At 37.4% G+C, this 26,471-nt stretch overlaps 1 protein-coding gene across 13 annotated transcripts in view; it reads right to left on the reverse strand.

Annotated features, from left to right (window-relative positions):
- TEX11 (testis expressed 11) overlaps positions 1–26,471 on the reverse strand; it is a 42,140-nt gene that overhangs the window by 7,771 nt on the left and 7,898 nt on the right. For 6 of the 13 annotated variants that reach the window (XR_012044696.1, XM_072876578.1, XM_072876576.1 and 3 more), the window contains 21 exons: positions 25,532–25,617; positions 23,997–24,054; positions 23,073–23,168; positions 21,382–21,463; positions 19,382–19,460; positions 17,566–17,717; positions 16,750–16,835; positions 15,432–15,569; positions 14,519–14,621; positions 13,287–13,411; positions 12,433–12,518; positions 11,696–11,749; positions 10,902–10,942; positions 9,561–9,647; positions 7,860–7,930; positions 7,186–7,302; positions 6,223–6,295; positions 4,570–4,719; positions 3,442–3,550; positions 2,316–2,436; positions 369–533 (listed from right to left, as the gene is read on the reverse strand). Coding sequence is in view for 10 of the 13 variants with exons in the window: in XM_072876578.1 (XP_072732679.1) it covers positions 369–533; positions 2,316–2,436; positions 3,442–3,550; positions 4,570–4,719; positions 6,223–6,295; positions 7,186–7,302; positions 7,860–7,930; positions 9,561–9,647; positions 10,902–10,942; positions 11,696–11,749; positions 12,433–12,518; positions 13,287–13,411; positions 14,519–14,621; positions 15,432–15,569; positions 16,750–16,835; positions 17,566–17,717; positions 19,382–19,460; positions 21,382–21,463; positions 23,073–23,168; positions 23,997–24,054; positions 25,532–25,617 (2,079 nt within the window). In the remaining 3 variants the exon portion in view is untranslated. Of the gene's footprint in view, positions 1–368; positions 591–2,315; positions 2,437–3,441; positions 3,551–4,569; positions 4,720–6,222; positions 6,296–7,185; positions 7,303–7,859; positions 7,931–9,560; positions 9,648–10,901; positions 10,943–11,695; positions 11,750–12,432; positions 12,519–13,286; positions 13,412–14,518; positions 14,622–15,431; positions 15,570–16,749; positions 16,836–17,565; positions 17,718–19,381; positions 19,461–21,381; positions 21,464–23,072; positions 23,169–23,996; positions 24,055–25,531; positions 25,618–26,471 lie in introns of those variants that run through there. The other 7 variants (XM_072876583.1, XM_072876584.1, XM_072876581.1 and 4 more) reach the window with 6 other exon arrangements.

Genomic DNA, 26,471 nt, shown 5'->3' on the forward strand with positions numbered 1-26,471 from the left:
GCTTGAAAGTATTCATACAACAGCTGATTTAAGTAAACTGGTATAGCACCTTGACTTTAGTGAAAGCAGGCAAGGTACAAAGGTTCTCCCATGGCCACAAATAGTCAGAAGTTTATTTCCAGTCAGCCATTTACATGATCCTTCCAGTAAAAGGACTCTACATTACTCTTTCTATTGTCTATCAAAACTTTTCTGGCCTCACTTTGAAAAAATCTTTTAGCATCAAGCTCCCACAAAATATTTAGGTACCATGCTTTTCCTGAAACTCTTTAAAGATCATCTATAGTGGTTTCTTCACCCAGATCTATATCTCAAATTCAGGCCAGACATCCAATCCCACATCCTCAAATCCATCTGCTCACACTTACATGGCCTTCATAGCTTTTCTTCAGCGATCCTAAGTGATTGAGGAAATGCATTCCTAATCCACACCACTGCTCAGCTTCCTTATATTTACCAACAGTATACTGAAATATTCCTGTATTCCAGGCTCTCGTCATCAACCAAAGGATCTCCATCTCTGGGTAAGCATCCTGGAGTAGCACACAAGAAGCAGCAGCTCATCAGAAAATAGACTCTTCACTTTAAACCTGACAAGTCAAGAGTGCATTAGAGTTTAGTTTTAGAATGGGAAACCAGTTGGTTGTTTGGGTTTTTTTCTCCTAAGCAAAGGGCAATTCCTTCAGAGCCATCCCGTACTTCACAGTTCATCTGCACTACTGTCAAACAGCTTGTTTCCAACATGGGTAAGTCATGTTCCAGTTACTTATTGGTAGGTCAGAAAATACAATTCTGTGGGACTCAGAATGATGCTAGAATGGAAGTATGCTTTCCAACAGCCTATCTGCAGACAGGCTGAACTTGCTGCCACGGTACTTTCCAGTTCATCCAAACAGTACTGAATAGCAGGACATAGTTGCTCACTACAGATCAGACGCAGCAGTTCTTATGTCTTCAGAATTTCTCTATGCACTCTGGCAATGGCTTGCCAGAGTGAAAGCTGCCCTTATAACTGCAGAACAGAAGCCAAAGTACCCAACGATACTTTGAACCTGGTGGGGAACTGATTCACTTGGAGAAGGGAAGGACAAGCAATTATTTATTTGCCATGCAAATCCTTAAGGGGAGGCCAGAAGGACTTCTTTTCCCTCTTTGATAGATACTTCTCATCCTAAGTAAGAGTGCCCAGAGTGAATTTCTGAACTGCAGCATCCATTTATGAATAGGAGGTATAAATCATGAGTGGTATACCAGCTTTCTAACTGATAATGTACTGATGTACTGCCCCAGTGTCCTTCTCTTAGAATGGTACCATTAGTACCTGCTCCCATGAGCAAGACTGCAAAAGAAGGGTTCTAGTACTGTGAAATTTTGCTGTTATAAGTATCAGTCCACAATAACACTTCATTCATACCCTTCAACAATAACATTATCAAAGTTATAGATGAGAACTTCAGTGAAAGGCAGGCATGAATGCGGACACATTCTTTTTTTGGGAAGTCAGGAACAGTGGCATATCTTTATGCCACTTTTATAAAAGAAGAGACATTCAAACCTGACTAAAGAAACAACCATGCAATGGAATGAAGCTATGAAACATAGTATTGGTTTCGTTAGTCCTGAACAGGAATACTCAACTGACTTTTACCTATGAAATTCTAAGTAGAAATGTCTGACTTCCTCAGTACAACTGCCTTCACTGTACAGCATTATGCTTCAGGCCTGAAAGGAGCAGCAGAAATGCTTACTGAAAGAAAGACTTTACTCTCCATATACCTGTCCTCACAGAAACAAGGCATGTGGTGCCACAAGTACTGACCGCACTTGGAATCTAGTTCTAGGTCATTTGGAAAAAATAGTAGTCTAATAACTTCCCAAATACATTTAAAAAAACAGAGCTGAGAAAAAAGCAAGACTGGTATCCAAATTTTAGCCAGCTTTAAACTGATCTGGAAAAATAATCTGCATTTAAAAAAACATATTCAGCCTAAGAATGTAGAAAGCAAGAGGAGGAAAGATGGATGTTCTAGCTCAAGATGTTTCTAAAATAGGCACTGAAAATTTGGCCTTAAATGTCTCTAAAAAAGACTCACAAAATCTTACAAAATCCAGGGAAATTCGTAATTCAGTCATAAATATCCAAGAGGCATTTCTTTTGAGGTAATTTCAGTGTATCTTTTACTGAAGAAGTCTTAGTTGCTCCACATATAACACTATATAATGTTCAGTCTACTAATTATTCTCTGCCTGATGAGAATTTTTTTTAAATGTGCTCAGGATCATCTCCCAGACTCTTGTTTTCCTGTTCAACTTACTGTGCTGCTGACTACGCTCAGCGCATCTTCAAAGTAGTCCCACACCTCCTGCAGTACACAGGCATCCAAGTCTGTTAATCCAGTCGGCAAAGAAAGATTAATCAAGCTATGTAAGCATTTGCTGAGAATTGAAACAGAGCAAAAGAGGAAACATTAAATACCATAGGCACAAACAGCTACTTTTTAGTATCGGCAGCACACTAACTTATGTCTCTATGATTGTCAGAGAGACATGTCCACCTTGGTGCTTACTACACTTGCATTATTACAGCAGAAACATAAATTTTCCTAGTATCAGATCTCATTCATACAAACGATGCAAAAAGAGAGCCAAGAGCAGCAAGTACTTCATTATTTTCATTGCTGGGCTCTAAAGTAACACAGAAGGAAAGACATAGTATTTTCTAGGGTGCTACACATGACAGCAAGGAAAAAGTACCTTTTCTAACTTCACCAACAAGAACTAAGTATTCAGCATCCTCAGAAAAATCAGTAACAAATCCATGGTTTCTGAAAACAGGTCTTTCAGTGTGAAGTAAGAAAGGCAGTATTAACCATTGCCTTTGCCCAGTGGTTACTGCAAGGAACTCAGAAAGGAGGAAAAATATCCTTTATGGGATACAAGTGAGAGAGAAGGACACACACCAGGCTGTTTTTCAGATTCCATAAAGTAAAGCTATTAGAGAGCCAGTTACCCAGCAAAATAAATCACGTATGTACTATGGCATCATATCACTAACTTACAACTCATGGCTTTCTTCTCAGCCCTTAATTTCTCTTCACTTCATTGTCTTTGAAATACCTAGTTCACTACTGCAGGTTAACATTTGAAATTAACACCTTCCTCACAAGAAACAGCCAGAGACCTCTCCTGGTTCTAGTTTCCATTTTCCTTCCTCAATAGATTAATTTATTGGAAATACAACTGTTTCAGAAAATATGCCAAGTAAACAAATTGCAGTTAACCCATCTATTAGACAGTCATACTTGAGACATACATTGGTTGGCCAGCAAGAAGTGGAACCTTGCACATAAGCTAAAATCCACTTTTTTCAAATTGCAGGCTTTATTCCCTGTCAGCATTTCAAGTCACAGGCTCATAGCAAAGCTATGTGATAACACTAACCTAAATTTCACAGCATCAATGACAGTCTGCTTTCTGTGAAGGTTTAGTGCACTCTTGAGAGCTTTCTTACACAGTACAGGATACCGAGCTGGAGATTCCATTGCTAATGCTTAAAAGCAAAAGAAAATAGAGAAGAAGAAAGAAATGACTGGAGCCAGACTTTAATCTCATTGGTCACTAAAATAAACTACAGCATGTTGCCAGATCCCTTGTGATAAACAAATGAAAAGAGATTTGCTTAATGCCTGGGCTGGTCACAAGCTAGTGCTTCTCTACTACTTTCTTACTGTGCACATCACCAATGAGGACTACAAGGCAGAAGCACAGATTTCATAATTAACAAGTACTCTCACTGCTGTTTACTTCTGGTGCAGTAAGCCAAAAATATTGGGGGGGGGGGGGGTGTCTCTAAAGTAAAGAGTATTGTTTTGTTTGTCTCCTCAAACATGAAAATCTGGATGGAAAAATTAGGCAGTGGTGGGATGTCAGTATGGTATTTCCAAGCCCAGGCGTGTACTCCCGCAAGACAAGGGAGATAAGTAGGTGTTTATGCAATCCTACACAATCCTCTCCAAAGATTTGCCACAGTAGTTCTAAATTTTACACATCTTCCTTGGATCCTACTCTAGATTCTCAAGGAGGCATGACTAGAACTTTGTGATGAAAGTATGGTACAGTATAGAGAAGTGCTATTTACAAATTAACTACACTAACTTTAAGTTGAAACTGCTTATCTATCCAAAGTCCATATCCTAAAACTTCTGTATTGGGGCATGAATCAACTAGGGTCATTCTCTGGCCTTTGCCAGTTTGGAGCTTGTAGAAGTTTATCTGAATAATCTTGTCCAGACTTGTAACCTATACAAATGTCTCAGGGTCTAGAAAAGGAAGGATGTCGCAAATTTCTGGTTCATCATCCACGTAATACGGTATTTCAAAATACAGATCTCCTAATGTTGCTGAGATCCTACGTATCTTTGCTTCAGGACACAACATATATTGTTAGACCCATTTTCTGCATGCTGCACAACACGTGATAATCCTGGTCACCCCAAATGAACAGGAAAGAGCAACGAAAGCCATTTTTCATGACTTGAAGAACTATGAAAGTACAAATGCAGTCCTTACATGCAATGATTTCTAGCGTCTTGACCTCTATTTGTGGTTGCTCCCATACTGACTCCATAAGGTTATGGAGTGTTGGATCATTCAGTTTGGATCTTGCTTCAAATTCATAAAGCAGCAACAATGTGTCTGTTGGGTCTTTAGCAAAATCTCCTACAGAAGAGACAGAATTGCCTGTATGTAATGATTCATTTTCTTAAAGCCACGTGGTGTACCATAAGGTATAAATTTTCTTTCCAACAGGCAGAAAAACCATTAAGGTACTCAGATTTAACAGTAGAGCAAGTGGAATTCTGAAGCAGTCTTGGACAGAAACCTCAGATGTCCAAAGCACAACCCCACCAACCACCATGCCTCCCTGCCCCCCCCTGCAAAAAAAATCTGGATTGTCTGTAATTGGCTAAATTCATGCAACCTTCCTAGGCAAGGTAATAGCTACTAGGGAAGCTATTTTCATAGACAGGTAAAAGAGATAACAGAGGGCCACCAGCTCAGAAAGGTCAGCTTATGAAATAAGTTATCATCAGCTCCAAATTTTTCTATAGGACTTGTCCCCTTTCTGGTAGAAAAGCCCTCAGGAAATCCTTAAACACAGAAGAAGGGTGGGAGAACAGTAGAACTGATAGGAAGGTGTAAACCAGATACAAATGCCAAACAATCCTTTACTGAACTATCACAAAGACCTTTGTTTTTACATCTAAAAGACATTCTCAGCTTCCTCCAGGGCAACAGACTTGTCCACACATTGGCCAAGGTCTAGTGAAGAAGTGAAGGAAGCACCAGGCTACCGTTCCACAAACCTCTGCAGGAGAAGCTCCAATATGTCCCTGTTCTGAGATAATCAACCCCTTGGGATTCTAAGGATGGAAAATTAAAAGGGAAGGAGTCTTCCTGAATTATCTTGCCTTCAGTGCAAAAGGGCAAAGAGAATCTCAAATCCAGGCCATATAATGAACCTTTCATTCTGAAATTTTAAGGGGAAAAAAACCAGCAAGTAAATTTCCTGACAAAAGTGAAATAATAATGCATCTTACAATGGAAACTCCACAGTGTTCCAAACCTATAACTGAAAAGAAACCAGACCACAGGCCAGACAAGGACTGCATAATCGAATTTTTCTGCCAATATACTACCAAAAAAGTGAAGCACGCATCCTCTAGGCTAACAGTCACTCCGCATCTCAGCTGTCAGCTGAAAGCATGCCAGACTCCAGTAATATCCAGTCTAAATTGACATGGAACAGAGGAATGTCAGGGAACAGAGGATGGGTTTTGGCACTTCAAAGTATGGTAGCAGGACTTTCTGTATTCTGAAATGCTTTATATAGGAAGAGGCTAGCAAAACTATTAAAACAGTGCAAGAGCGACTCCACTCTAGAGCAAAAAGCTTGGAGCTTCTTAAGGTTTATGACAGAACAGTCAATGCAACTTCACTTTGAAAGATTGTTCCATACTTCACAGCACCTATACAATAAAAAGCCTGCAATGACATACAAAAAACAGTACTTGGCTTTGCCAATTCTTTTATCATATTGCCATATATCTGCTTCAACACTCTTCAGCTGAGACAGCAATTCCACGTGCCCTATATTTTTAATGAATACAGTGACTATGTCTAACAGTTACATGTGCTGAACAGACACACTTTGTAGCTTACCTGTTAATTTCAGAACTTTCCATATCTCCTTGCATGCCTGGAGATGTTGAAGGGCCTGAGTCAAAAGTTCCGTCTATTTTACAAAATTTAAGAAGTTATTTTTGTCATAGTTTTAAAAGGGAAGGGATATGTCACAACTAACAGGGTCTTTATATCTAACTATAAAATAAATTAAGAATAAAAATAAGATGTAATTAGTACATCATCTACACCAGTTACTGTTTTTTGGGTTGTTTTTTTTTTTCTCTCTTTTTTAAAGACCTCCACATCTCAAAGCCTCTTCATACTGAACGTTCCATTGGTCCAGAAAGAACCATATGGGTTCCTATGGGACATCATTTATTTTAGCTCCCAAGCATAAAATAGTGCTATTGAGACTGACAAACCACTAAATTCCACAACACAAATTGCTGTGCATTGCTCTCCACAAAAGTAAGTTTCTACAACAATCACTGTACAGCAGACTTCCGTACTTCCTTCATAACCACTGTACATCTTCCTTAATCTTCTTACCACAGTAAGTACAACACCCCCCAAAAAAGGATGTATCCATAAAAAACAAAAAAAATTGCGAGCTTTATCACAACCATACTGGTAACTACTTTCAGCAATGGCATAACCCTAAAGATGCAGTATTATCTGCCTGACCAACCAATGTTTAGCAGCAGACTCCTTACATAATATATAAGGTAGACCAAAATTCCTCTAAGAGAAGGTACTGCCATGACCCCTTGCTCATACAAATCTGTTCAAATCCACTGAAGTTAACAGAACTAATTTACAGAAAACCAACATTTACAATTGTCTGGAAAGCACTAGGTGCATTGATTCTAATTAACTATGAAAGGTTCCCACGCTTACATTCTCAATATCCTGTTCTGAGTGAAACAACTAAGACTTCAAAATAATTTAAAAAAAGCTACATTGATACATACAGAATCAGTTAACAGAGCAATGCCCTACCTGTTCAGAAGGTGTTACTTCTTGTCTCCCCATTTCCAGATCAACTGCAGCTGCCATTAACAGGCACGTCTTCTGAGCAATTAGAACAGCTTTGTCAGAAGGACAAAACTGGGACAACTGACACCAAAAATAGGAAAAGGTAATGAGAATTCTGCCCATATAAAGCAATTTGCTCGTGAACAGATGATTGCTGAGTCTCCTCTATGACACTTCTAGTAATCAGTCATGAATAGTATATATTCATATTGCAATTGTACTTGTACAATTACACAAGAAGATTATTTAAATATAAAGTGTAAAGCAGTGTTGAAGTCCCCTCTCTACAAACACATACAAAACTGACAGTGTTGGTAGAAGTTCAGTATGGAGATTAGGATTCGAGTACTTAACATGTTTGTATTAACGATACAGCTTCCAAACATCAGAATCCATTCATTTTAGAAAGTTCTCATTGAAGTCTAAGTTTCTTATGACATTTTTAAGCAACAGAATGTAAAGTATGACAATAATGCTTACATTTTGTATTACAAGTCAATCTCCTTCTGACAAAAGTGCTCTGCCTTCAGAGCATACAAGCATGTCTCCAAGGAGATACCCAATACATGGATGTAACTTCTAATAGAACTAGACAGATGACAATATTCCTCAGAGATACTATTAGCAAGAGTACATACCTTGAAAGACAGTAGAAAAAAATCCCTCATCTTTTCAGGGCAGCCCCTGAACTGTACAGCTAAGTTCCAAGCTAACAAAGACATAGAAAATGGAGACTAGAATAAAAATCTTCAGCGTTATGCATATGCCTATCTAATCTCTAGTAATAGGCCGTTCACATTCTACAATTCAATTTCTTAATGAAAAGATCACCAACAGCTCATTTAGCAACAGCAATAAATACTGTTATTAGTGATTTGTTAAAATAGCTTATTCATGCTTTCAAATTTTGTCTTAATAATTTCATCATAACCAAGTATCCATTCTACTATATACCCTACCCACAAGAGCATGAATTGGAAGAAGCATTTTCTTACATTAGTAAAAAAACCCTACTATCTGAATAAAAGTGTTGAACAATATTCCCAAAACAAATTAAAAAAAAAAAAAAAGGAAAAAACCCCACATTTTGAAAAATTCTCCATTTTACCCCAGCAGCATCAAGTACATGGCAATTAAACACACAATTCTGATTAGTCAATGGATGAGCCATCTAAAGACAATCAAATGATTTATGTATCAGAATCTGACCCGATTAAATGTTTAGATTCTACAGTGACTTTGCAGATTCTAACTTCCATGTTAATTTATTCCCTAGGGCATGTTTTTGTAGTCTCTGAATTGTTTATTCTGTGAGTGAGAATGCTGCCTTGGAAAGGTCATGGTCACCACAGATTCCACTCACACTCGTGTTACTATATTTGACCTCTGCTGCTTCTCTCCCTCCTTTGCTGCTCTTTATTGGAGCATGTCTACATTGTGAGGATGTGTGCAAAAACTCATCATGGCAGATGTCTTCTGTTATTGATTCCAACTATTTTCTCTCCTGTATGCTCTGGCAGAAGCAAGAATCTGAAAAATTGCTTCAACCCATTACCCTACGCTTATATTTTTATTTATAGACAGCAAATGCAGTGACTCCTTTACCAAAACAGCATAACAAGACTACTAAATGAGGATCCAGAGACGCACTATGGATAGTGCTTAGGACAGCTCCATGGGAGCTGCATTTCCCACTAGGAAATACTTTATCTATGATAATGTTTGCTGTTTAGATTTCATATACTGTAGTTCAAGGCAAACTCCAGCACTGCTGATTTGAGGGACTAATGAAGACAGTCTATCTGGGTGGCAGAAGTAAGCTCATACTGCACCAATCACACCAGTACACTCATCTGAACTTCCCAATTCTTATTTTGCCTACATGAGAATACGCATACTCAGAATCAGCAGTAAGGTTTTTTAATTGCTCTTAGCAGCATTTTTTTTCAGACATTGAAGAAAACCATTTAAATTTTACTTCTATAACAGAGTCTTGGTAGTGAAGGGCTAACTAAGAGAAAAATGGTGAACTCTGAAGAGTTGTATCATGGGCACATATAACAATTCCTGTGGTGAAGGGAATAATGTATCAGCTATCCCATCAGTCAAACAGACCTTGTGTGAGTACATGTCTTGATAACTGACTTAAAACATGAGCCATATCAGATAGTTTCAGAAGCCAGAAAGTGCAGGAGAACTTTAAGACTAGTTAAGGTAGCAACTGCCAAAGGTGACAAGTTTTATAAATCTACTACATCTTTAAACACTTCTTTCTTCCTTAAGGTCTGGCTAAGTGGAGGTGGAGGGGATTCAGTTTAGATTTTGAGAGTGCAACCTACCAACTTTTCTAAACCAGTGAGCTTCAAGGATCCTCATGTCCCCTGTAAATTTCCCTTCTGTGAAAGATTCAGCAAGCCTCTTGTGAGCTGCAGAAAATGTGTTGTTCAATATGTAAGTAACACTTTCTGAGCAGAATAAAAACACTTCCAAGTCTACTAACTACACCACAAAACAGAGGTTTCCAAAACTCCCATATAATTCCTGATGAAGAGTTATTCTCACAACCTAAATCTAATATGCTTGACCAGAGCAGCTTATAAAAAAAACATCAAAAGGCACCTCAAACAGCATTTTAGATAAGATATATAAGGCTGCCAACAAGTACTGCCTCTTCAAAGTTTACTGACACTGAAGTCTAATGCAGAGGAGTTTTACCTAATTTCACAAAAAGTTGAGGGTTTTTAAATTTAACAACAGGTTTGAGGTCTTTCTTCAAGGAAACTTTAATTAATTTAATTCTAGTCTTCATTCTCTTCTCTTAGTTGCAGTAAGAATGGCTAATGTAGAAGAAGTTCTACAATCATTAACTTTCTTGTCCAAGATAGGAAGAGAGGGTTAAAAAAAGATTTAGTGAAAGTAAGTATTTCTGCTGATGGAGAAAAAGTCCTCTGTAAAACTCCTGTATCTTTTCCAATGCAAACAAGACAATTCTTTTTTGAAGGACAGCGCACCTTAAAAGTGGGAACCAATTTTGACAAGCCTTTCCCATCTTTCAGCAATTTGCTATTACTCTTTGCAGTTTTCTAAGCCTTCCAGGGCAAAAAAAATAGCATTAACTTAATTTAAAAAATGCTCCCTTTTAAACAGCTAGAACAGCAAAGACTACCATTGGCATTTAATTAATGCCAGTAGAAAGTTATGCTGTTAATTCAGTTTACAAAACCAAACTTCTTCCTTTTGTGGTAGCCCTGCTACTAAAGATACTAACTTGGTTCCTGCCAATGCAGTCAGAGTAGAAGACTGTTACTCAAGGCCACCCAGGCTGTGGCTTATACCCAAATATCTGTTGTTTGCACGCATGGCCTTATGAAGGATTAAAGTGAAAATGCCTACAAGAAACTGACCCTTTGTCTGAGAGAAGTTCCCAAGTATAGGCTTTACTAGAAACAGTTTTTCCAACACTAGCCTGCAAGCTTTCCATAGCAAAACCCTGTAGCACTGAGATCCAACTTCACAAAACGGTTGAATCGCCAGTTTTAATTTTCACCAATTTCAGTGGGAAGCTGGGAACCTAGACTGAAATAAGAAGTCTAAACATTTGGTTGGTATGGACCTAATCATATAATAAAATGTTTACAGATGGAAGAACTACAGAAAAGGTAAATAAAACAAAAGCATACCCAAGGTCAAGTAAGTCAGCATTGAGTTTATATCTTCATCTCTAGAATGGAGGAAAAACTAAGTTTTAGAAAACGTTTGATTAACTTTCTTACAACAGAATACATGATTTATGTTGGAATACAACATCTCCGTAATTATGGATATAATCATTCTTCCCCTGACAAACATCTCAGGCATTAGAAACTTCTAGCATTTGAAGATGCAGAAGGAGTACTGAAGGCCTGCAAAAAGTTTTACTGATCTGCAGCAGTGCAGGTCGTAGAAGTGTAGCGCGATTTTCTCAGTTGTTGCGGCTGCAGGCTAAGCTTCAAACCCTACTGACGCTACACTGTTTTCTTGACAGTCAAAATCCAGCAGTACAGTTCTCCAACTTCTAAGCCAACACACCATTTGCTAATGCCACATTTGCTTAAGCCACTACCAAGTGGCTAGTGTTCAGCAAGGGAGGTCCCACTCTGAAGTTCTCTCAGAACTTCTGAAAGATATCACATCCTAGTGTCAAAGTTAAAGAGGTTGCTTAGCTCACATTCCCCATCAAAAATACCTGACAGTCTTACACATTAATAAAAGAGGAAGGCAAAGAGCAAACATTTAAAGGAAAGGTTATATAAGTAGAAAAGATGTTCCTATGTGATGTCATTAGGTCAAGCTGAGAAGTCATCTGGGTGGACTTTTTACTAGCATAAAAACTAATCTCTTGATTACTCTGCAAGAAAATAAGCCCAGCAAAAAAATATTACACCATTTGTACAACATATCCACCACAAGAAAATAGTTTTGCAAATGGACTCACCTTTTCTCTTCATTTTCTGCCATGACCTTTGACAACGTAAGACGAACCAAACATCTAAATATGAGAAAAACAAGCAATGAAGAAACAAGACTTCTTTTCCAACAGTGTACTTTGTCCTAATTTTCCAAAAAGGATCCCACTTTTCTTCCTTACGCTATCAGTCCGTGGAACTCATAGAAGAATTCAAAGTGTCAAACCAAGAATAAGATTATACTATTTCCCACCCTATTTCCTTATTTTGTATATCACTTTCTTAAATCACGTAATAGTAAGTAAATAAGTGTACTTTAACAGAGGCTTTAAGCAAATATTGGAACAAATACATTTGTCTCACAATATTTGTTTTTATAAACATGATGGAATATTTCAGTAAGAAGATATCGCTTCATCAGAGGATACAAATGAACTGGTATTTTCACCAAGTATATTGTTGTAATCTCATTAGAGTCACTGTTCATCATCTGTTCAAATCACAACGTAATCATAAAATTCAGAGCAACTAATACTATTTGTGTGGGAGAGACTTGGAACATCTGTAGATATTAAGAGTTCAGGCTTGAGGTACATCCGCAGCACCAAAAAGACTGCTAACTAATCTTTCATCTACTCTGTTTTCCACCTTCCTCAATATATATAATATTCAATATATATGTATATAATATTCAAAAAGAATAAATTCTTTCTGAAAAAGAAACCAGTAAAATTTCTCTTTCCTTGTAAATATATTGAATTCTCACTTTAAAGCTGCAAATAATTGTCGGCAGTCCTGTAAATGTTCAGACAAATACTCCAAAGCTTTGATAGCCACAACTTGTTGTTCATTCTGAAAAGAAATTAAAACATTTTGTATAAATAGCACTACCTCAGTTACCGCCAAAAAAAAAAAACCCAAGCAACAGCATATTCCAAAAGTCCGTGCCATCTACTAGCAGAAAAAAGAACAAAGGACTCTGCACAGAAGAACCTCAGAGTCAAGAGAAAACCATAAGGAGAGACCATATAATTCCACACACAAAGAGCCTATGGCAAGAACAGGATCAGTACAAGTTGGCAAGGCTTTCATGCCTTACACTGCTATGAACAAAGCCCTAAAAGGCAACAAAAAGCCTCTTCTAATTATGCCAATGTAATCAGCTAGTTCAGACATCACTCAAGTCACCAACCAAGAGGCAAATAGGAGGGACAAGTGAATTTTCAGTCTTTCATCGTTGACTTATGTGTATTTTGTACACAGCATGTCAAAGATCCCCCTAGCACGTCAAAGATCAAATCCCAGAGCAGAAAAAGATGTAACATTTTGCTAAAGAGAATTTTACAGAAATACACCATGTCATTTCCAGATACCAACATTATAACTCAGAATCCTTTATTTTCCTGAAGAAATATTAAAAAATACAATTTCTTTATATGTGAAATCAATTTCTACTTTGCATTACACAACACATTTGAGTGAGGCCTTGGTCATAGAAGCATGAAATACTCAGAAATGCATGAAATACACAGAAATATTAAGAGTAGGCCAGGTTACAAAGGTTACAGCTGTCCTACTTATATCAATAAAGCAAAGTAAAGACAACTTTATCTACTCTACCTCGAAAGCAATCTGGGCAGCTAAACTCAGGAGGTTAGTGCCTGTATTTTCATCCACTCTCAGCTTGTTTTCATGTTGAGATGGCTTTTCTGCTAGCTTCCCCATTTCAATAACTGCTTCCACAGCTGAAATATACATAGGGAAATTTTATTTTTTTTTAATAGAAGCAATTAGAAGGTGGAAAGTTCTACTGTTTTAATGAGGCTTTAGAAACAACTTAGGAAAGGCTATAATTTTTTTTAATATGAAAAACCAAGACAAGAAAACCTGACCATACCAGCACTTCCCCACAATTATGCATTTCTTCCTAGAGAGGTGCCAAAAGGCTTTCCAAGCTACTAATCTAAGGAAACAAAGATGCCATACAAATGAAACTCTATCTCACATCCTTAATTTTGTTCTGCTAAATAATTGTTTATCACCAAAGACAGAAGACTTTCTCTAATACATTGTCTGGGCGTGATTCCAACCTCCCACGTCTTGGCTTATGCTAAGGGTGCTGCTGCTTTTATGTTCACACTGTGCTGTGATTCCCACTCTATATTATGTGAGCAAATTATGCTGTCATTAAAAAGATGTATAGAGAACAATTAATTGGCACAGAACTCATCAGAAAATAAGTTCTGCATGTTACTCTGTATTCTAAGTAAGTATAGACTATATTTCTCAATTTTCATTACTTGAGCTAAGATTCTCGTTAAAATATGAAATGGAAGAACTCATTATAAAGAAGAAAGTCTATAGAGATATGTCATTCTGTAAGTCATCTCAGTAATTCATGTATTTTCTCGTAACTTCAGGCTCTACTTGTCCAGAGAAATTAAGAGAAGCAGTAATGGTTCAGTTAAGGTTCATTTAGCTCAGTGTCCTTTTCTTATATTGTATATGCATACAAAAGAATATTAGAAACAGTAAGTATACAATGATTCTCACCCTGGGATGGTACTATAGCTTCTGCCTATGGGAAGATTAGAGACTTCCTAGCCAGAGGCTCCATCCAGACAATATCAGATATGGCTGATAGATAAGACTTCACATCTTACATACTGTGTGCAAAAAGCATCCCACTCTGACAGTTTAAATCTGACAGTTTCAATGACTTTATAGACCCTTCTTCTAGCTTCCCTCAATTGTGCCTTTGTCAAGATGAACAGTCCAAACCTCCTTAGTATCTTCTAACATATTTGGCACTTATGCTCCTTGTAGCGGACCCTTTATTGCTCAAGTTCTACCTTTATCAGTATCTTTCTCCATCACTGCAATCTTGTAGACAATGAATTTAGTAAAGATGCCATTTGGATCACACCTCTCTGCTTCTTTAATTGCCTCTTTAGCCTATTCACAGAAGAGATTAAAGGAAATCAGTAAATGACATCTTAAAATCAGTAATATAATTTGCAATAGAAGACAGCTAAAAAGATACACAAAATGTTAATGGTTATATTGTTGATATTTGTATAATTACTCAAGAAGTTTGGTTGCCAACAACATCTTCCCTGGAAAGCAAGGCAAAGTGACAAGAGCAGAAGATAGCACCAAAGGCTGACAATGACCAGACTGAGGAAAAAGCTAGTTCCTCTAAATTAGAGCTGCAGAATCAGAAAGCAAGAAACGCCCTGAGAGTGCTGAAAAATTAAACTCCCTTCTGTCACTTTGAACTGTGAAGTTTAACACCCCCAAACCAGAAGGACTAGATAGGTAAAGCAGGTGAACTTCTCTGCAGAGGTGAGGGCTAACACACTGTTGTGGGAAGTTCTAGTAAGACACATCAAACGTTTTTCCTGCCAGGGCTCATCTGTCTTGAAGAAAGGAGAACCTCTAATCTGAGAAGAAACCTGATATACTGAGGCATGGTCACACAGCTTGTGGACTGTTTCCCCCATTAGAATGATAGGTGATACAAGAGGCCCCCATAGCAGCTAAGATGATGAACATCATCTCTCTGCTGGATGATGCCATAGCAGCTAAGGTGATGAACAACATCCCTCTGCCAGATGATGCAAGATAGGCAAAGACAGTTCCCTCTCTCAAAGCAAAAGAGGTACAGTAACAAAGATATAAATTAAGTCCCAATGACATAGCTACAAAAATAAAAACAATGCAAATAAATAAATAAATGTGTATACTTATATATTACATATACACCTTGTCAACTTGTTTCAGATGAAGATAGCAAGAAGCCATGTTCCTCTGCAGCTTAGCCAAGTTCTGATCTATCTGCCCAGGTGTGTAGAAGCTGACAGAATATTTGTACCAGTGAAGAGCTTCAGAATAGCTTTTTGCCTAGGAAATTTAAAAAAAAAAAAAAAACAAAAACAAAAAACAAAAACACCACAGACCCTTATTTGGGTGATTAAACTGCCCATGTTTTCCCAAATTAAAAAAAAAAAAAAGGTTACAGGAAATGAAAGATTTAGATAATCAAGTATATTCTAGTGCAACCTTTCCCCCAGATGAGTGATCATTGGTCCCACAACACAGGTAATACACATTAGGAGAACTGACGCTTCACCTGTTCCTACTCTTCCCTTACTCTTATGGCCATTATCAAAGACAGGACACTGGACTAGATGGGTGGACTAGATGGACTAGATTTGTCCGACCCAGAAAGGACATTCTTATGACTAAATACAAAACAGAAATATGTCAAAAAACCTCACTCTTCATGATACAAAGCAACTGAAACTAAGAGAAAAAGACAAAAGTGTTTTATCCCATACTATGCTGAAGACAGTACTCCCAACTATAGTTCCAATTTGGACAGAGAATTCATTTTAAAATGAGGAGGAAGGAAGCTGTGTCATTAGCAAAATTCCTTCTTGACTACACAGATGAGAGGTAATAAAATGGCACGTGTTTTTTTTTATATATTCAAGAAACGAGCATATGACAAATACAAGAATAGAACATGAGCTCATCTTCTCCAAATACTGAAAGAATAAGAAGCTATCTGGTTTTGAATAATAGTACTTATATATACACTCACAATGTGTATTGCGAGTACAAATGTGTATGAACTAAGATACAATGTAGGCATTCAAAGCTACTTTATATAGGCTAAAAAGAAAACCAGTGTAGAAATGGTAACACTTCATGCTCCTTAAAGCAACAACTGACTGTCAGAGGGTAGGAACTGTAAAACAAACAGCTCAATGTAAAGAATATTTTAATTTTTTTGTACCCTTCCCAGGACAGAACCAGAATGATGGGCTGCACAGGTTCCTCAGCTGATCAATTCTGGCCATAACTGTTCCCATGTACAAACCTTGAGATGAGGCTACCTGAAACTTCATGGAATGGAAAAGAGTACCCAACTGGACGAAAATAAAACTAGTCCCAACTGGAACAGGGATCTTAGTAACAGCTTGCACTCTAACCAAAAAGAGACATACCAAAGAGGTCAGAAAAAGCAGATCTTCATTTTCACTGATACAAATAACAACACTACTGTTTGGTCCCAAACCTCATAATGTTTGGCAGCTCTGTCCCACAAGATGATGTGCAGCTGGTTCAAGGCTTCAGGCAACAGCTGTTTCCCAGTATAATGACCTGAAAAGATACTGCAAATCATCACTTTATAAGAACTTTAAGAAGCACACTGAGAAGCACCTAGAATTATCTGAGAAAGACCGTCCCATAGCCTACAACAAAAAAACACTGACACAGCAATAGTTTCAGCCAGGACCCAGTGTTTCATATCCTGCTTCTGGAAAAAAAACAAAAAAACCAAGTAAACAAAACCCCCCAAAAACAGTGGGTAAGAGAATAAATAATTTCATGCTTGAACAATGTAAATGTGGTTCTTGCACCTAGCTTGATGCTATGTAAAATACGGTTTGATTTCCAGCAGATCTGACAGTCAAAAAATACTACAGTGCTACAGGTGCAACAGACCTGAAAAAGAAACTGTTATTCAGCTCCTCAAACAAGGATATGCAACCTGTTTTAATACTAACAAACAAAAACACATTGGGCTGGATGGACAGAGTATTAGCATTACACAGAACTTCTGATAAATGCTTCTAATCCCACATTTATCAGTCACACACAGTCTACACTAACAAAAAGGAACTGTTCTAGCAAGTGAATTTAACCCTGAGCTTTATCATGAGTGTCATTCATTATGGAAGTTGAGAGTTATCATGCAAAATAAACATAAGGAAAAACAGACACAAATAGAAAGAAAGATGAGAATAAACAAAAAAGGGAAAATCAGAATTCAAGACTTTAGCCGACTAAACCAGCTTTCAGTAAACAGCAGCAAAAGATGGATACAGACCTATAATAATTTCTTCAACCTTTTGCTTAGCAAGCAGCTCTCTCTCATTCTGCAACAGGAACTCGATGTGGAGCAGGGTAATTTTTCCAAGGTCAGGTGAAGATTCAAACCGTTCAGGAATGGATTTCAGAAAATCAAAACCAACTGATTCCCTATTCACAAAGATGCATTTTTAAGAGGCTGCACAAGAAGAGCTGTTAATTTTAATAGCAGCAGTTATTACTATGAAGTTATATTTAATAGCTGCAGTTCATCTATTCCGTAGTAACCTCCTATTAGCACATGCTTGTTCCACAGTACTCCTCACAATGTTTACTCCTCACAATGAAAGAGTAAGAATTCACTGCAAGATAGAAGCATATACATAGGTAATCTTGATGGAGCATTCAACAGTGTGAAATTTCAATTTATTGTGCAGTGACTTGTTCATCCTTATACTGTTTTTCACAAGAATTATTCTAGGACTCTCTTTCATTCTGAGGGTTAGTTAGTTAATGTGGAAGAAAGAATTCAGTCAGATAATTCCAGACTCATATATATATTATTCCAGATATATTATTCCAGATATATACTAAAAAGTTCTGTTTCATATCTTTATCAGTGATCTGGACAAGGGGATCGAGTGCACCCTCAGTAAGTTTGCAGACAACACCAAGCTGGGCAGGAGTGTTGATCTGCTTGAGGGTAGGAAGGCTCTGCAGAGGGACCTGGACAGGCTGGATCGATGGGCTGGGGCCAATTGTATGAGGTTCAACAAGGCTCAGTGCCGGGTCCTGCACTTGGGCCACAACAACCCCATGCAATGCTACAGGCTTGGGGAAGAGTGGCTGGAAAGCTGCCTGGCAGAAAAGGACCTGGGGGTGATGGTCAACAGCTGGCTGAATATGAGCCAGCAGTGTGCTCAGGTGGCCAAGAAAGCCAATAGCATCCTGGCTTGTATCAGAAATAGCGAGGCCAGCAGGACTAGGGAAGTGATCGTGCCCCTGTACTCAGCACTGGTGAGGCTGCACCCCAAATACTGTGTTCGGTTTTGGGCCCCTCACTACAAGAGAGACGTTGAGGTGCTGGAGTGTGTCCAAAGAAGGGCAATGAAGCTGGTGAAGGGTCTAGAGCACAAGTCTTATGAGAAGCGGCTGAGGGAACTGAGGCTGTTTAGCCTGGGGAAAAGGAGACTCAGGGAAGACCTTATCACTCTCTACAACTACCTGAAAGGAGGTTGTAGCAAGGTGGTTGTCGGTCTCTTCTCCCAAGTAACAAGTAATAGGACAAGAGGAAATGGCCTCAAGTTGCGCCAGGGGAGGTTCAGATTGGATATTAGGAAAAATTTCTTCACTGAAAGGGTTGTCAAGCATTGGAACAGGCTGCCCAGGGAAGTGATTGAGTCACCATCCGTGGAGGTATTTAAAAGACATGTAGATGTGGTGCTTAGGGACATGGTTTAGTGGTGGACTTCGCAGTGCTAGGTTAACAGTTGGACTTGATGATCTTAAAGGTCTTTTCCAAACTAAACAAACAAACAAAAAAAAAACCCCACAACCCAAAAACAACTAGATAGGGACAATCTTAATCATTCTGAAGTAAGGTTACAGCATTGCAAATTGCCACTCAACATTATTTCACATACTGTTCTGCTGCTGCCATGATCTGTATCACCTTGCTATAGAAAAGACAGGCTCCTTCTCAAAACTGTTTACCTACCTCTGTGAGTTTTTATTTAAAATAAAGCATCATTGTATAATGGATGTTCTTTGCTTATAAAAGAACATCTACAAAGCCAAAATATTGTGTTCACCCCACTTTAGTGATGCTTTCATACCTTCCATGCTCCAGCAGCAGTTTGGCAGTATTCAAACAAAAGTCTAAAGACAGCTCATGGTGCAGGAATTCTGCAACAGCTAGACAGAACACAAAGCAGTTGAGATTGTTTAATCACCTTAGACACTTAACCACTCAATTTACCATTTACCTCTTACAGCTTCTTTGAAAAAAACAAACAAAAAAAACCCAAAAACCCCCAATATAATAATTCTAAAACAAAAGGAAGAATAAAACATGTCTGTTACGCTTTGCCTTTTCTTTCACTGTACAATTAATGTAGTACTACAGAAGGGTGACAGACTGATAGCCCTGGAATTCTAGCCCTCTGTCTCTTTAAACAGGAACAGCATAGGCATTAGTAGCACCAACTTTTGCCTCAAGTTGCTGTCCATCAAAATGTCTCATCCTTATCCAAAAGGAACCACTTAAGACTGAGGTCGGTGCTCAGGCTGTGTGGTAGTATCCCATTGCAATAGGAATTACTTAAGCCTAATGCCTTTAGCATCAGCTGTTGAATTGAGTGGTGCTGATAAGTAGGTATCAGTTTTAGACCACTCAGATAAAGTTTAAAAATTGCTAGACTGTGCTGGATGGTTAATAACAAGATTTATATATTTGTAGCTTGGATGAGATCAGAGAAGGAATACACAGGGACTTGACTGTAACAGTTGTTAAAGGAAGCATTTCTAAGGCACCTGTGTACAAGTGCACAATACACAATTTTAGCCAAATGTCTAAAATTTAGCAGGAACCTTCTCTCAAGAGGAAGAGAAGTTGCAGTGCATGGACACAACACTCTTTTCTGCCAGCTGTACAAGACAAGACAGACATCCACTCATTAATAAACTTGCCTGAAAAACTGACTGAAGTCTTAGTGCTACTAAATATAAGCAAAGTGTGTTTTGATAGGCAACACTATGGCTTCACAATTCAAATTGCAGAACAGAAGCCAACCATTGCAATGGTAAGTTTTGAATAACTGTCCACTTGAAAGCTGGCTGAAATTCCCCAGGAGCAATCTGAAATGGAGTTTCCATTCCTGCTAGTCTGGCAGCATTCAAACCATTCAGCTCTCTGCAAGAAATTCCTCATCTCATCGTACATTTATTTCTCAGGGCAGTCATTACGCATCTGATGCTTTCCAACTATGAAGAGTACAAAGCCTCTCTTTCTTAAGAATTCATTATTTACGGAAATAAATTCCTCCTGATACACTACCCTTTCTGTATTAAAGTCCCCCAAAAAACTTTCTTCTCCTCTCATACCAATAGAAAAATCAGTTCTCTTCAAATGACAAGTTTGAAGAAAAAGGAGAAAAGAGTTTATATGCCCTAGATAAACTAAATAAACTCTGGTAACAGAGGTTTATAACAACACACTGATCAGCACTTGATGTCTCAGCCAAATCTGCAAAATCACACAGAGAGAATAGCAATGTTTCACAAGCCTTTCTTCTATGCTGACTGCGTAAGAGACAATCCACCTTCACTCTTTTTGAGTAACTTTAGGCATATGTATAAAATAAACCATACCTTTACATTGCTATATTTTCACTGTCTTAATTCTAACAGGCTTCAGAGTCTTCCCCCTTCCCTATTTCCAGCAAGTCTGTTTAAATTCTCAATAAAATCATGCTTAACTCAAACGTACATTAGCACCTGGATAAATCCTCTGTAAACACTGACTACTATGTCTCACACTCCAAAACCAGAATGCAGACAATTACTCTGCAGACATAAGAAAGTTATACATTAAAAAAAAAAAAATCCTATAAAGTAACTGGAAAAAATATGCCCTTGATGTGTTACTAGTGATCCTGAAGTGAAAATACCTCAGAATGTACAAATCAGATAATGTTGCTCAAAATTTAGCTAATGAAGATGCCTCTAACACACAAGAAAGAAAAGAAAAAAAATAAATCCTGTCTACAACTCAGGCCATATTCTTGGATATGGAGTAGTATGACCTTACTATGAAACCTATACAGAGCTGTGATACCTGAGTTGATATCTTCATCTGATGCTCCACTTTTAAGAAGAATTTTAACTTTCAAAAAAACCCCTGCTGGATGCAAATTCTCCTGCACAATGAAAAACAATACATTACTTGGACAGCTGTTTGTAGAATACAGATCTTGTGAGAGTCCAGCACATTCATAACAGACAAATATCAGGAAATCACATACACTCTACTGTATTCTTCAGTTCCATTTTAATGACTGAAGTAATAGGTAGGCAACTGGTAATATTTTCTTCTTAAATGCAATGTGCATCTTTATTATTTGTTCTTATACTGCCAAAAGACCATGAGGACAATGAAAGCAAGAGATACATGATTCTCATTTTGCTGTGGCCCATTTCTGATACTTTTAAATAGAAGCTGAACAATACTGAATGACAGAAACGTTTCCTGCTTTTCTATGTATGAATTGGCTGGATTACTCTAAAATTAATATGAGCAGAATTCAAAGTATATTTATAATAATAATAATATGAAATTTAGGAGAGAACAACAATAGGATCAAATTGACATAATGAAGACTGAATACTACAGCTCTCACTAAAACACTGCACATTTCAGACTCTAGAATAAACATTTTCTTCTAGTTTTCCATACTCTCATACAATATCAAAACATTCATTATCAAAAATTATTATAAAAACACTTTCCGCCTCAAAAGGTTTTGCGAAAAATAAATACAATAAAAACTGCAAAGGGCTTAGATACTGTAGTAGCATGTTATTTGAATGACTAAAATACACTGCCTTTTATCCTGATCTCACGAGCACGTGCATCATCATCTGTCTGAAAGTTTTAACAGCATGCAGAAAACTTAATTTGAGCTTTCATTTAAAACAGGATTTTATACTTAAAGCTTGTTTGGTATGAAACAGATACTGGAAATTTAAAGTCAACCAAAGATTGACTCTGGTCAACCAAAGACAAATATAAATTTTTCATATTTAAGTTACTCTAACTAACCTGAAAAGATAGAAGCACAAAATTAATTCAAGTCTTTATATGGGAAACGGAATTTGTACAAGAGCAACAGATCTCACTGTAGCGACTGCTTAGAGATACATGAACTTTCTTCAGGGTAGCTGGTATGTTTATACAGCTCATTTTTCAGGTTCCAGAAGAAGTACAGTCATGTTAGTAAAGCGCAATAGCTAAATTAATTGTTTGAAATAAGACTAATGCAGCATGGCTACACAGCTTTCAAAACTGAACTCTGGTGCTTGCTCAAACATTTGTACAGATAATGAGATAGGGACTCAAAATGTAGTATGGACACATCCATTATAACCCAAAGCAAGACCAAAGGTCTGGTGCATAAAAAGCCAGCTACTATAAATCTCAGGTGGACTACACTGTAGTTTATTCTGTTTGTACAGTTTTCATTAATACATAGCAGAGAAATTTTAGTCATATCGTTATCAAAGGACTTCACTATTAATAGATATGAGGCAGCAAGACAGCTCTACATCTACATGCAAAGAAGTATTTATCTATAAAAAAGCTGGGAACATCAAAACATACTTATGAGTATGAAAACCAAAGCAAAGAAAACACACCTCTGTCTGATGTCAAGGATAACACACCAGTGATTAATGTGGTCCATATTATTATGTTAATAAATGCTTGAGTTTCAACTATTGCCCACCATAAATACAGTTACACATTACTACCTGATTTGCCAAGCTTATAGCTTTCAGTGCCTGGTCAAGATACAGATTGCAGTCCCACTCGAAATAGGCTGTAGCTAACAATCGCAGCACTTTAGCCTGGAAAGAAAAACAAACTGGAAGTTTAAATGCCATCTGAAGAGCAGAAAAAAAAATAGCCACACGTGAACATACATATGAATATAAAAGACTTAAATTTTAAGGTCATGAAAAATAAAAGCTCTTTGAGTCAAAAGAATGCCTGCCTGGTATCAGACATATAAAGTGATTGCTCAGTTCTGAAGCGTATCCAGTCTTCAGCACTGCAATTCACACAGGACATGAATCAACTAGAGTTCAGAGGAGAACAGAAGGGTAGCAAGGAAAATCAGAGATCTGGAAAAAACAGAATGAAAAAAGAAATTGAAGGAACAGGAGGTACAAACTTCACTGAGAAAAAAAACCAACACAAACGCATACATGATTATGGCCTTCAAATTATAGAAATTATTTATATAAAGAGGAAGAGATTAAAATCTTCTCCATATCCACTGCGAGTAGTAAAAGGAGTGAATTAGAGCCTTATGAATGAGACAGACAAATACCTATCAGAAATGACACAGATGTAACTGATGATGCCTTGAAAGAAGAGGGGGAAGGGAAGAAGAGATGACCTTTCAGGGTCTATTTCAGCCTTACTTTCTACAATTTTTTTTCTGTGAAACAGTAGATTCAAATGTGATTTAAGGGCACCCACCAGTGACTGAACTCTCAGACTGATGCTCATAGCAACTGAACTTGCAACTTTGCCAAACTTCATAGCAGACAGTACTAAAGAGGAGGCCAAAGAATCACTGGTCAGGTTTGGCACAGCAGAGGCAGATGATACAGTGGAGTCAGGTTAATAAAATCCTCCTATTTGTAAACAGGAGTTTCTCTATTTCTTACCTGCATTTCTTTGCCAACCGAATATTTCATGTCCATCTTCCCAATGTCATAACTCTGGCTATTAATGATAAGTGAAAGTTAGAATTAAATGGGATAACAGAGATAAACTCAGCCAGTCTTCTGTTATGTGCAACACTCCTATCTGTTCCCACTTCTTAACCAGTTAGATACCACATAAATCACACAAACTAATCTCAGTACTCACTCTTACTAGAGAACAGAAAATTTTGTTTTCTTTCTAAATCATCACATTAAAAATTGTACTCAATCACTTTTTTCAACCTGCTGCACCACCTTCTGTAACATCTTCTATTCAAACATTTCAGTAGACTTTATCAGTTCTAACCATAGGGGATTTGAAGAAGCAAGTGTTCTCATTCTCACCTGACATATAAATACAGTCATACACAAAAGTTATACACGACCTGGTCTCAAGATCACAGCAAATCAATAGCAGAGACAGAAACAGAACCTGGGAGCCATGATTCCCCATTCTTTTTCTAAAAGTTAAATAACAGCACAAAGGACCACCCAGGAGAAAACACAGTGGTAATTCCACAAAAACAGATTTGATTGCAAATGCTGTGAATTAAGAACTGTTAGAAAGAAAAACAATAATTGGGCATTTGTTTCTTTATCTAATATATTCTCAGTACAGGGAAATCTTAACCCACTAGATGGAGCTACATCTCTTTCTCCAGATAACTGCACTTTGCAAAGGTTTATTTCCTCCTCAAATTTTGTCATCAGGACTCGGTATTTAATTTTCCACAAGAATAAAATATAAAATAATCTCCAAAGCACCAGCTGTAATTAATTCTAAGCATTTCTATAAATCCTCTTTGACAACATATGTGACCATAACTATTTTGAACTTGATATGTTGCCATTCATTTTCTTCTGACTATTTAAAAGAAAAAGAACAAGAAGAAATAAAAACAAATTTTCTGAGCTGAGGCTGTGACCTTGGCATGAGGATACTCTTCCCGATAGCCTACATTTTTTCTTCCTTAGTAGTACCACATTACTTATTTGGATCCTACCCAAACCATCTCTAACTATTCCTTTTTCACCTTTCATCAGTCAATGATTTGCTCTCAATGAAGCACCTCCTTTATGAGAAATTCAAATACTGTTTAAAACAGATCCATTTAAAACCAGTCAGAAGAATTTGTCTATTCTTTTCCAAAGTTTTCAAATCCCTTCACTATCACTTATGAACAGCACAAGAACTGGAAATAGCCTCTTCATAAAAATAATCTCTTTGGAAGAAGTGTTAGGGAGAGAATTGACAAGAACCATGGAAAGAAAACTTTCATTCTAATGACATGAAAATCAATGGAAAGCAGATATAAATGTTAGGCAACAGAGTAAGAGAGTCACTAAGTATCTGCTCAGCTAATTTGGTTCAGCTAAAATCTTATATTCTCACATTTTTAATTAAACCTCTACTTTCCCTTGCTCCCCCCTCCCCTTCACACATATTTTCTACATCTCAAAAGCAGGATTTTATTTTGTTTGCCTTTACACATTACCTGAGCCAGAAGGAGCTCTCTTCATACCTCTTCCATTCATAGGTTTCCACTCCAAAATTGTAACAGAGGATTGACAGGTAACACGCCTGCAATAAAAGACTCCTGCTTCTACAATGTTCTTGTAGAAACATCATAAGATCTACAGCACTCTAGTCTCGGGTTCTTTAAAATGCATTTTACTTTAAAGATATATCCACTGTTATCACTTCTGACCTTATACAAGGGGATATTGAACATTACTAAAATGGAATCATAATTGTGTGGGAAAGTGAAGTATCATTAACCAGGCCAGGACATGCAAAACAGCAGGATTCTTGAAACATGAGGTAGAATAGTTCCTCGAGAAATCACACTGAAAGCACTAGAACTGTGTAAAGTAAACAATAAAAATTAAAACTTGCAAGGAAAAACTGGAATATTACAACTTAATTTTTAAAAGTGACAAAAAAGTTTTACATAGTTAAGTGGACTCTACCATGGTAGGCTTCTTCTCAGCATGTCTCTTTAGGGTTAAAAAAGGATCATCCACATGACAAGTTTTAGGAGAAAACTGTTTTTGAATGCTTGGTTATTCAGAGCACTGTTGCTTTCTGCTTTATCAGTCAGCCCTGACAATGTCTGTTCATAACAACTTGTCTTTCCTTTGAAATTATTTGCACCTGTCATATGTCGTCCAAAGAAGAGACAGAAAAGTCATTTTATATGCTAGAAGGCTGCCAATATTTACATCCATTTTGCTTCTGCAGTAACTTTCTTTTCCAAGTATAAATGACGTTTCTTGCAATTGACTACAGATTTCAAATCCTCAGGCAAGAATGAGAGAGGTAGCACAACATCTTGCTTCAAATTTATTGTTTATCTCATTGCAATCCAGAGACAAAAGCACAGATTCGGTACGCATGAACAAAAAAAATGTTCACTCTCAGATATGAAACCCTTA

This window comes from Ciconia boyciana, chromosome 12 (assembly GCF_034638445.1).
Source record: "Ciconia boyciana chromosome 12, ASM3463844v1, whole genome shotgun sequence".
In the NCBI taxonomy this organism is placed as follows: domain Eukaryota; kingdom Metazoa; phylum Chordata; class Aves; order Ciconiiformes; family Ciconiidae; genus Ciconia; species Ciconia boyciana.